This window comes from Scaptodrosophila lebanonensis, unplaced genomic scaffold (genome assembly GCF_003285725.1).
Source record: "Scaptodrosophila lebanonensis strain 11010-0011.00,11010-0021.00 unplaced genomic scaffold, SlebRS2 tig00000072-arrow-pilon, whole genome shotgun sequence".
NCBI classification, from domain to species: Eukaryota; Metazoa; Arthropoda; class Insecta; order Diptera; family Drosophilidae; genus Scaptodrosophila; species Scaptodrosophila lebanonensis.
The window spans coordinates 5840954-5853291 of NW_022060558.1; the positions used below are offsets into that span (position 1 = coordinate 5840954).

A 12338-nucleotide genomic window follows, 5' to 3' on the forward strand; every position below is an offset into this window, starting at 1 on the left:
GCGCCGGCGGGAAGCATACAGCCGAGTCCAGGGCGCATCAGAGGGCCCTATCGAGTATGTCCGAGCGATGCAACGACTGATGCGCGGCGCGGAGATGACTGCAGAGGAGCAGCTGAGACTTGTCCACGCCAACGGGCTACCAGAAATACGCGCCAATCTCCGCCTGGCAGGCGAAGAAGTAAGCTCACTCGATGGGTACGTACAGGCGGCACAGGGCGTGCGCCAAGGAATCCTAGCACGGTCACAGGCGGCCGGCAATGATGAGACGAACGCCACACACCCTACGCCGTTCCCACAGCCGGTGGCGGTTGGCCCAGCGGACACGCATCGTCGCCCACCCATCTGCAGACGTTGCGGGATGGGAGGGCACAGTATGGACGCGTGCCCAAACTCTCAACAGCTCTACTGTTGGGACTGTGGTAAGATGGGGGTGCGGGCGAACGAATGCTGCCGACGCGCGACGGGAAACGCCAGGGGGGGCTCGTCCCACATCAACAGTCGGCGAGCCCACGCAGGCAGATTCCAATTAACAACGACACGCAGGGTAGCGACCGCGCTACCAGTAGACTGCGATGGTGTACTGGTAGAGGCGGTCGTGGACACCGGAGCGACACGCAGCTTCGCGAGTCCGATGCTGGCGCAACGCCTGCGGGCGCCAGACGGAGGAAATGTACGGTCCGTGAGCGTGACTGTGTCCATGGCTGACGGGACACAGAAGACGGTCCGTGAAGAAACGAAGGCGACGGTCACGGTGGGCGACAGTCGCGTAGTACTGCCGCTGCTCACACTCCCCGGATGCATAGATGAGCTCACATTGGGACTGGATTATGTCCAAATGGCCAACGGGGCGGTGACTGTGGGCGGCCAAACTGTAGAATTGCGAACAAACGATCCACGGCCACGCAGACGGCGGAGGCGAAATCGCAGAGCCCGACATGCAGCCTTGGTGACAAGCGAGGATCAGGCACGCCAGTACAATCTGCGGAGACGCGAGTGGCGACCCAGACTGGGCGACGAGGTGCTCGTGCGACAACATCACCTGTCCAACGCAGCCGAGCAGTTTGCGGCCAAGCTGGCGCCTCGCTTCGATGGCCCATTCACGGTACGAGCATTCATATCCCCAGTTATAGTGCGTGTGCGACCGGTGCCGGGCGGCAGAGGTAGAACGGCACATGTGCGGGATTTAAAAGCGGTGAACGTAGAAGACAGCGAAGCCGACGAAGGCAGCGACGACAGAGGCAGCGTTAGTATGGTCACCAGGGCCACGCCACCGACAGCTTCACAGCAGCCACAGCAGGCCACTCCTCAGCGTCAACAAAAGCAGCCACAGCGGCAGTCCGGGCATCAAAATCGGCCTTATCAACGAGCACGACGACAGCAGCCACGGTCACGACAGCAGCAACAGCAACCAGGGCTTCGTAGCAGCCACACCGACAACAGCAACGGCAACACCACCGGCGTCCACCAAAGCGGGAACAGCAAAGCTGCCGTTCTAGCCGAAGAAGATGCCCATGTAAGCCTACAAACATAATTAAACGAAGTTTGTTGTTACGTTTCAGGCCATGTGAAGCGATGTAGATTACCGCACCGCCTGAGATACACACTCAGCGCCGAATATACCAGAGACGCAGCAGATAGGCGGTATGATAATTCCATTGGCGATCCCTAAACAGCTACGGCAACAGCAGCCAGTCCCACAGCAGCCACTACAGCACCCATTACAGAATCCAGAGGATGACGACACGTCAGCACCACGCGGCGGAAATGCAGAAAACAACAATGCGACCGAATGACAGAGCGAACAGCTGACGGTGAAGGTACAGGTGGCGTTGACAGGTGGCCCAACGCGAGGGGTGGCAGCGCTGCCACCCAGCTGCTACGCATCTGCCGTTCGATTATGGCGCGGTGAAGGAAAATTCGAAAAAAAACCACCGATCGGGCCGTTCGACCCCTTGGGGAAAGGGGGAGGTGTAACGACGCGTTGCGCAGCAACCAGCTGTGCGTCATTACGATGCCAAGTAGTTGTAAATTAATAAGTAATTGTAAGAATAGTAAGCCATGAAGGCGAGTAATTTTAAGTTCGGTTTAGGTTAGTTCTCTTCTGGCTCAGGCCCAACGCGCACTGAAGCGCTCTATATGTTGTTCTACAATTAAAGAAACACGTGGAGAAGTTTGGGCATACCGCCCTCTTTTATTTGGTGGACACCTCGGCACTTTGGGGTGCCTAATTTATTTCAGCATACTCTGGCCGGCGAGCATACCCGCGGCAGAGTAACAACGTTACACATCATCGCTTTAGGAAAGCAAGTTCAAAGTCGAAAGTTTGGTAGTCGTGTTATTGAACTCTTGTTAATTCCAGAACAAGTCGCCGACTGGTCATATAATATTTATTGTATTATGGCATTCTACGCATGGTTGAATGAATCATATTGATATGAGCATTCAGAGCAAGTCCCTCCGGCCGTGTAACTCGAGAAATGTGTAAAACGATCTGGTGTGTGCGCAAAATGTCAAGAAGCTCGCTCACATTTTACACTTAAGCCGAATTCAAAACCCATTCCATGTCGGCGCATAAATACAAAAACGACACCAGGCCGAGCTATAAAAGTGACCGCCTTTCACACAATTGGCTGCCTGACTGGCATTTGGTAGTTGGTGACTTATTTTGCTGCTTTTGGCCACGGTTGATTGACTGAGACATAAATCTTGTTTGTGCCGGCAACTACTTAATTATTTATGCAATCTAAACTGCAGTTTGTATTAATAATTTGACTCTTCTGGCCTCTTCTCCGAATATTTTTGGCAGCTATTAATAGTCCAGGCACTCAAATTATTGAGCATACGTCATGTGGCAGTGATTTCATGATGCCTCAAAGGCGAATCAGCGCTCGTTAATTAAACATGCCGATTGTTAATGTTCACAACATTTTTGTTATTACTTATTGATTTTCTAATTTGGCGGACTGATGTTCCCTATAAATAGCGACGTCGATTCGATTTGATTGGCATGAAAATGAAATTGAAAAGCCAGCAAGCCCAGCAGTTGAATAACAACTCACTCGCTGTTCTAAATTTGAACCGAAAATGCTTCTGTTATTATATTTTTAGCAAATGTAGGGAACAATTTAAATGTGCAGCAACAACAAAGCCAGAAGAGCAGCAACAACAGCAGTGCTGCCAGCGCCAATTCATAGAGAGACTGATCGCATGCCATGCAAATGCAATTGCCGGCGCTTTGTTGTAATTTGCACGCTCGCTTGATTACAACAACTAGCCAAGCGATGCCTCGACTCATTCCCTCACAACACCCCCGACACGTGCCACTGACTGACTGACTGACTGCCTCACTGCCGGAATGACGAACTGGCAGATTGACTGTCTGTCTGGTCTGGCAATTTGTCGGCATCGATTTGATTAAATGTTTTCTCAATTAAATTCGTTACGCCTGCTCATCGACATCATTTGGACTTACACACACACACACACACCACTCTAACACCAGCTACACACACACTTGCTTTAGCTTTTGGCCTTTCGCTTTTCATTTCATCGCATTTTCTTTTCGGCTGCCCACATTCGACACGCTCATTAATTGTAAATAAAAATTTGGTAAAAAAATTGAAAAAAAAATATACTCACCTTGCTTTAACTCATTTGCTCAAAATTCTGCTTTTTCTCTTCCTCTCTTCTTCTTGCGCATTTTTCCAGCAATCATATCCTATACCAATCCCAAAGTACAAAATCCATTAACGGCACCTGCAATATACGCGCCCACAACCACAACAACAACCGCCAATGACGCATTCGCCGCCAGATCATTACCCACATCCTCATCAGAATCATCTACAGCCACGCCCTCGGTGCCGGGTGCAGCTCCGGCTGGGGGCCCCTTTCATGGATTTGTTGCAAAATTGCGTAACTTCAGATTCGACGATACGAAAAATATTAGAAAACGTTTACATTTCGATTATATTTCGAAGGACAGATTCCTAGGTATGTCTTTCCCCTCCTCAATTACACAAATCGGACTTACTTATAAATGAAGTAGCTTTAGAATTTTTATATATTTGAAATCCACGTTTTTATATTATTAAAATCACGATTTCTATTTTTTAAACGAATGCTAGTTCCTAGTTCCTAGGTAGTAAGCATTTTATATTCAAAACTTACTTTAAATAAAATTATATCTTATCGGACATCTAATATATCTAACGGAATGTCCACCATAATTGTTATATATTTTCCACTAAAACGTTTCTATTATTGAGTAATTAGTAAGGAGTAGGCACCACTGTGTAGCGATGTGTAGTTGCTTTATCCGAAGAGAGTAAGTAACAATTTCCGCAGGCTATGGGGAGAGAACAGATTCAAGTAGATACCTGATTATATTTTAAAACGAGGTAACAATTTGTTAATTGAATTTAATTATTTTTTGCCCTAATATTGTTAGATAACCTACCGAATCCGAAAAGTAAAACTCTGCATTTAGGCTAAAAGTTAAAGCCATCTATAGATTCTGGATCTGGGGACCTACCTCAAGCGCCTACATGCCATTGGCTTTATTAACATGTTGCTAAACCATTTGTGGACTGCACCATAAATACAGCCATTGTTCCCACATTAAGTTGGTGCCGCACTTCTGCCCCTAGGTGTTCAGCAGGTCGTGATTGTGGGCGTGTACGCGCTTAAACGGCGCCTCACGTAAGACACCTACACGAAAATTTCACTTCGCCCGTAGCGTTCAAATTTAATTTCTACGTTTTATTGTCACTTTGTGCTACCTTAATTCGGACTTATGAATATGAAAAGACAATGTCCCGCACCCAGCGGGTTCAATGTCCAATTTGCCGTTGCTAATGGGGCAACTACACTAATGGGGCACATGTGGGTACATAAAACATTTAGAGGGAATCGGCTGTTACCTAATGAATATTTTCTGGCATTTGCCACCTCTGAGGCATACTCGTAGGCATTGGAATAAACAAACAATAAAAACAACAAGAAATAAGCGAGAAACATTCAACGTACCCCACCCCCGCTGAGTGCCAACGCATTTGTGGTGATCTGTGATTTATAATTTTTGACAACTGATTTATCTGGTGAATGCATTTTACATTCTGAAGATCTCTAATCAGTTCACAGCTGCAGGCTGCAGACGAAACACCCACGCAGGCCACAAGGCATGGCCAGCTTTCATTAAATGTACATAATTCTCTATGCCGGCGTTGTTGTTGTCCATATGCCACAAATGTCTGGCTGCCACATAAATTCCATTTGCCTGTGGTGCAAGATCAAAGCAAAAGAAGTCAGGTGAAGGCGATTCAACAGCAGATGTTGCCGCCGAAATCGGAAAGAACTTTGCGGCAGGTGCACGCGGCTCGGCTCGTTGGCTAGAAAGTAGCCGCATTGTTAACCCATTTTCGCAATCAGAACTATTACTTGTATTAATTACGGGCAGAACCAGCTACGAATATGAGCCGCCAATAAAAGAGTCACTGACATGCGGTCGTCATTCAAAAGACGTCGTTTGGTGTTCCCATAAAGCGCAAGCCAAAGACCTCATAATACTATGCACCAGTGGGCGCCCATTTACTATCCAAAAGCACTCTGCTTTTACTGCCAGAAGCGGCAGAGGGCCCACCAACCTACCAATATTCAGCCGGTGGCAACCGCAAGTGGATAGCCGTAGTGAAAAATGCTAATCGGTAATTCAAAATGCCCGGCACGTGCACCTCTTGCTCGCATTCGTTGTCCAGCAACATAGCCAAGCGAAGACTACAGTGATCGTCAAAAGTGTATTTGTCCCAAAACTATAAAACTTCATTACGGTCCAGAAATTGGCTTTAATAGAGTAACATTTCATGAGGACAACGCTTGGAAAAACTAATGAAACTCCCACAAATATTTCTCAAGAAGAAAGATGAAGAAGATGTTTTCCGAGATTTGATTTAAATTAGCACTAACCTTCTTTGGCCAAAACATCATTGTTTTGGAATTATTGGGCAAATAAATTTAAAAGCATAAAAATGTGTGTGTTACTGAATGAACACCAAGAAATTTTTCCAGCAATCTAACTGCATTAAACAAGGGCGTACGCAGGGGGGGGCCGTTGCCCCCCCTAGAAAAAATTTTTCCATATAAAGTCGACCACACGTTCATTATTATGACGCACTATTTCGCCTTAAGATGGATCTGCGTTGAATTTGTTGAAGTGTTTTCATCGATCATATGCATAAATTATTTTTTTAATGCATCAGGAATTATTTAATCAAAATTTTAATTTTTTGGCCCCCCATTTGGTAAAAGCTGGCTACGCCCTTGGCATTAAACATAAAATAAATGTTGCGCGTCTTACACTTCGTCATTTGAGATCACCAATGCCATAAGAGTTGATTACTTGTACAATATATTAAATACTACAAGTATTATTGTTACTATTATAGGCGCTCTTTGATGTTATTACTTTGCCAATTCATTCAAGAATTTTCGATAACGCACTAGCTTATTTTTTTTAAAGCATTCACAAGTAATCCACAAACAGTTAGACAGCACTGTTGCAGTTTGTAATTATTTATCTATTCATACATACTCATACATAGCTAGCTTACATATGTACGTACTCGTAGTTCCTCTTTCTATCTCCATAAGCGCGCACAACAAATGTTTAGCCTTAAAAATGAGCTACACATTAATTTCACTCAATTTTCGCCATAAAAGAAATACGTTTTGTGTGTTCAGCGTGTTCCAAGTTTAATGATCTTTGCCTCGGCCGCGTCCAATGTGCATTGCCGACGCTGTCCAGAGGGCCAGCTCCGTGTCTGGAGTGGAGTGGAGTGGAGCCACTTCATGGCGCTGTCGACACCTCGCTAAATTGCCCGTTAACGTTTAATTTCCTCCACTCGAATGTGGCCTAAATTATGCTATAAATCAAATGGGTGTCGGCTTTATGTTCACTTGCTGTGCGCCGAAATGGTTGGTGCATAATATTTATAAAAAAAGCCATTGAAATTGCAACTGTAGACTTGGAATGGCATAGAATAATAGCCAATACCCAGAATTAACATGGCACATAGTATTTGTTTCAAATGTTCAAATGTTGCAAGCAAAATATTCAAATAAGCGCCACTGTTTAAGCTGATTTCAACGACGTCGGCGACAATACCACTTACTACAAACTTTATGCTAGACATTCGACAAAAAAGGCCTAACCCAATTGTATAACTTAAAATATGATTGTGTCCTAACACTTCTACCCAAAGTGTGGGAAAGCTTAAGCCCCAAATGTGTGTAATAGGTAGAAGAAGACATAATTAAGAGTTTATAGACCGATTCGTCCAACCACAACCCCAATTAGCAAAGCTGGCCAGACTGGCAATCAAACTTCCCCCCACCGGTTTGGAGATTTTCATTTTTCTCTTTCGGTTTCTTTTTCTCTTTCTGCCTTACTTCACCTAGATACATAGCTCTTTAGTAGAATTAAATTTTCTCCTCTACTATCTATTTTTTAGTGGGGTAGGTCTATAATGTCTATATGTAGGATAACAGTTCTGTTTTTGAGAATTTTTTGAACAACTTAATTGCTCTTTGTAAAGGTTCTCGAAGATTCATCAAAATCAGCGCACTGTATTTAGTATTTTCAAAATCCATTCACTACATTATATATACATACTTACATATGTCTGAATTGCCGAACCAAACCGTAAAAAAATCACTTTGTATTAAAAACATTTCCTTTACTTTACGAATTTACTCCGCTATTCGATAAATACACAGTATAGTAGGTTTAAAAAAAGATAAATGTTAGGCTCCCCAATGTCATGCAAGTGTTTTCCAATGGAACACCCTGATTACTAATAATTAGACAGTGATTAACTTTGCATGCATCATCACTATTTCTTAATACTTTGTGGCCAGCTATTGTACAAGGAACGTTCCAAAGTAAACAGGACTTTTTGAGTCTCGCGCCCCTGGTGGCACTATCTATATGTCGACTGGTGCGTTAGAATCTGCTATCTTTATCGATTGTCCAGTGAGAATTTCATGACATTTCATCGATTTTAAGTTTCAGTATGTTTGTGTTATCGGTGCGAAAATGAGCTTCGAACAAAGAACCAACATTAAATTTTGTTTTAAAATTGGTAAAACTTTTACCGAAACATTTCAATTGATGGAACAAGTTTATGGCGATGATTGCCTATCCCGTAGCACAGTGCACGAGTGGTTTCAACGTTTTCAAAGTGGTCGTGAGGACATAAATGACGATCAACATGTGGGCCAATCAAAATTCGTGATCACCGAAAATTCCATAGAAACCGTGCGTGAATTCATCAAAAATCAGCCGAAATTGCTCAGACACTTGTGACCGATTATTTGACCAAAAATCACATTTTAACCATTAACCACTCGCCGTATTAACCGTGCGACTTCTACCTTTTCCGAAAATGCATTTGCCCATGAAAGGAAAGCGTTATGCAGACGTAGAGGCCATTCAAAAGGCTTGCACCGGCATACTGGCGGCCATACCGGCCAACGAGCTAAAACACTCGTTCGACCTGCTTTTGGATCGTGCAAAAAGCTGTATAGAAGCAGAAGGAGACTATTTTGAACAAATTAAATTGATATTGTCGAAAAAAGCATTTGTTCTGTTATTTTTTATAAGTCCTGTTTACTTTTGAACACACCTTGTAGTCTTAATTATCCCACTAATTGGATTCTATTTCTCTCCTCCTTGCAGGCGGCCAACTTAAGACAAAAAATGGCCAAAAATATGTGTTCAACGGTCCCCCATCCGGGGTATATGTCTCGAAGACCTGCCTAGTGCTGTCGGCGTTCATTATTCTGGTGGCGCTGCTGTCCTCGATTATCATAACATATTTTCTGGCCTCGTTTAGCCAGCCCACAACAAGGTGAGTAATGCATCGATACATCCTTTATATATACAAGTATACCTAAATTTGCACAAATCAAAGGGCGATAATGGGCGAAGCGGTCATTTGATTTTTGCATATGCTTAGCGTAACCCCCGGATGTGACCTCATTTCGAAATTATCGCAGAAAGTGAAACCAATTTGCGAGTTTTCTTGGCTGACGCATTTCGAGGTGTGTCGGCAGCGAAAGGGTCAGAATACAAGTATTTTCCTAGGCGTGGCTTTATGCTTTCATTTGTGTAAATAAATTGTGTGCTGCACTTTACTTAACCCACTCTGTTTTCCCTCCTCTCCCAGCGGCTGCCTCAATGGCCATTCACAAGCAAATGGACACAATGACGAGCACATGCATACAAATGCAACGCCTGTGGCAACCGCCAGCATGTTGAGCATGTCGCCTCCCGTCAAGGCGCGCTTTGAACCAGTTGAGGCGCCTGTAGGCGACATACCCAGTATCAGTGACCACGAGATCTTTGGCAGCAACAAGACCAAAGTAAAGGCGGCCGAGCGCCCCCTTAAGCTCTTCGAGGGCTGGCGGCCTCTACACTACACGTAAGTACGAGTAGCCAGCCAGTGGCGGGCCTGGGGATCGCACAATTTTACACTTAAGTTTAAATTGAATTTAATGAAAATTGCCGCACGCTACTTTCGCGCATCCACACGCCATGTGCGCCAATTTGGCTTCTGAATTGATATTACTTGTATATTGTTTTGCATGTTCGCATTTCAATTTGCGGCACAGCAGGGCAGCAGTGGCAGGCACGCAGATAGACGGACAAGGCAGCAAAGTAGACTGATAAAGTGTGATTCGCAGAAAATCACCAGAAGAAAGGAGGGAGAAAGGAGATTCAGCGCCAACTTGGCGCAGCTTGTGTGTCGAGATTTGTTGTGACTGCTGTTTCCGGTTCGCTCTTGAAAGCCATTACGGGACGCTTACCTGACAGCGTGTGGTGCTTGCAAGGTACAATCTACAGTACTTATCTGTTAGGCTTTCGGCGCCTTCTACCACAAATTACAAAAAAATATTTGTTTTTCCATCGTTAGCTACACTTGGCTGTAAGTCGCGGCATAGCCTGCCGGATGGCGAATAAAATCACCGAACGTGGCATTGGATATTATAGAAGAATTGAAGTCCTATTAAAATATTTTTTTGAAAAGTTTACCTTTGGACAAACCTAGCTGCCAATAAACGGTAGCAACTAACACTCTGTATCGACTGTCCTCTAAAAGTTAAATCGTAGCTTAAAAGAATTCGGTATCGTATCTAGATATATAACGTGCTTTCTGATTTATCCCTCACTGAGTTTAAGATTTAACGAGATTTTAAGTGCAATATATTCTACTCATCGTCAGTCACTCAAATGAATAATAATCTTATACTTAGCTTAGACAAATATTGAAGAGGGAGACAAATTGTTTTCTTTAGCTAGGTATCTGAAAAAATGATACAAAATGATAAATATGTACATATACGAGTATATACGTTTATTGTACTTGTATTCATACGATTATATTGGCTTCGGTACTACATACTTTAGCTTAATATAATCTTTTTGGCTGTCGCAGCATTCAACCTTCTGCCGGAGTTCTCCACTTCTCGCATCCTACTTGTACCACGTCCTCAACATACATGTGTGTGTGTGTGTGTTCCATGTGACGTCATGCCAACATTGATTGCCATAAGTTTCTGTTTTGGGTTAGCACAAATAAACTGGGTCAAGGATGACGCGGCTACGGTTCATTTGATTCCAAGCGCGCACTGCCATGTCTCCAGTTCGAATGGCTAGTGACACATGGACAGGGACAGCAATGTAGCAGTCGATTGCCACTTACACTAAATAAACATCCACTCCAACTAGTGTGGACATAACAACTTGTTCAGGGCGCCGCAGGAGACCAAGCCACAAAAGGCGCACAGAAAGATGGTTCTGAAAGAGAAGTGACGGCAACGCCAACTCCAGTCCCACTTCAACGATGCGGAACTTACAGCCTAGCGGCGAAGATCAAACGCCATCAGTCTGCAGCACGCGAGTCGACAGCCAGCATGACATAATGCGTGAGATAGACGATGTGTGTTGACTCGATATGAGACCAAGTTGAATCAATTGGATGAGTAGCCGGCGTGCTTTGGTGCCGCATGCATTAATGTAATTGACATAGAAAACCTAGGCCGGCATTAATTTGTGCGCTGCACGCTCCTTAGCCACAGTTTGCGAGTGAAGTTGGCCGCGCCTGAGCTGCCAGTGCACTCAAATCGATTCCACAGATTTAGCAGCTGCGGATCAAAGTGAACGACGGCCGGGCCAGTGGGCAACAGAAGCCAATCGACGTCCATTGGCAAATTGTTGCGAGTGCGCTTCCTGGTTGCGCCGAGCACGCATTGTAAGCCAATCGCTTCAATTAACGGCAACAAGGCGTAAAGGCGCATATGAGGATACACACGCGCATGCACACATCTCTGGGGACCATCTGGGTCAGGCTGGACGGGGCTGGACGGGACTGGACGGGACTGGGACGGCAACTGGGCATGCCTGGCATGTGCTGAGCCAACTGGGGAATCGATCTGCAATCTTTCTGCTTGCATTTAATTGCAAGCATTTCATTTGCCGTTCACTTGCCACATCGCATCGCTCATACGTCGTGTTGTACCGTTTCTGTTTGCTAAATTGCAATTAGCATACCAAAAAAGCAAAGCAGTGTTGACTGATTGGCACTTTTGATTGATGCCTCGATTGAGCAGAAATGACAAGACGGCATTTTTGGCAGCTGCAGTAACAGAATTCCTTCTACCTGTTGGTAAAGGGCTGCCAAAAAATGCAAGAAATGTTTATCATTGTCATTGAAGAAGGTCTGATTCGTATGCAAAGAATAGAAAGGTAAATGCATTTTGAATTGACCGAGCCGTCGGCACTCTTCCAATATCAGAAGACCTGCCTGCAAGCAATTATATAACACATCATTCTAATATGATGGGACATCTCTTGCGTTCTTTGGATCAGTCACTATGCTGAGAACGCAACTTCCAACTGAATCGAATCACTGCCACCACGACTAACCTTAACTGGTAGAAGGATAATCTTCTTCCTCATAGTTCGAAAGTACAACTCAGCTTATCCATCAACTTAATCAATTGGCAAGTGATGATCTTTCTATGAAGTTATTCTAGAATTAACCAGATGATTGGCGCAGAGGACTTGCCCAACACGCAACGAATTTGTTTACAGATGGCTCGAATATAGATATAGGAACTGGGGCGACAGATCCTGAGCTTAAGTGGTTGAAAAAGCTACCTGATAGTGTGTTCCATGTGGAAGTATTCGCCTTAAGAAGGGCAGCGTATGAGTTTCATAACACAGAAGAACACATAGAATTGTATATTTTTAAGTTTTCAAAAATGCTTCACTGTACTAA

The 12338-nt window shown here is 44.5% G+C and overlaps 1 protein-coding gene across 3 annotated transcripts in view; it reads left to right on the forward strand.

Annotated features, from left to right (window-relative positions):
- The window catches only part of LOC115625081 (aminopeptidase N), a 39626-nt gene that overhangs the window by 22616 nt on the left and 4672 nt on the right, over positions 1-12338 (forward strand). For all 3 annotated transcript variants that reach the window (XR_003995513.1, XM_030519972.1, XM_030519973.1), the window contains 2 exons: positions 8735-8906; positions 9225-9479. Coding sequence is in view for 2 of the 3 variants with exons in the window: in XM_030519972.1 (XP_030375832.1) it covers positions 8735-8906; positions 9225-9479 (427 nt within the window). In the remaining variant the exon portion in view is untranslated. The remainder of the gene's footprint in view (positions 1-8734; positions 8907-9224; positions 9480-12338) is intronic.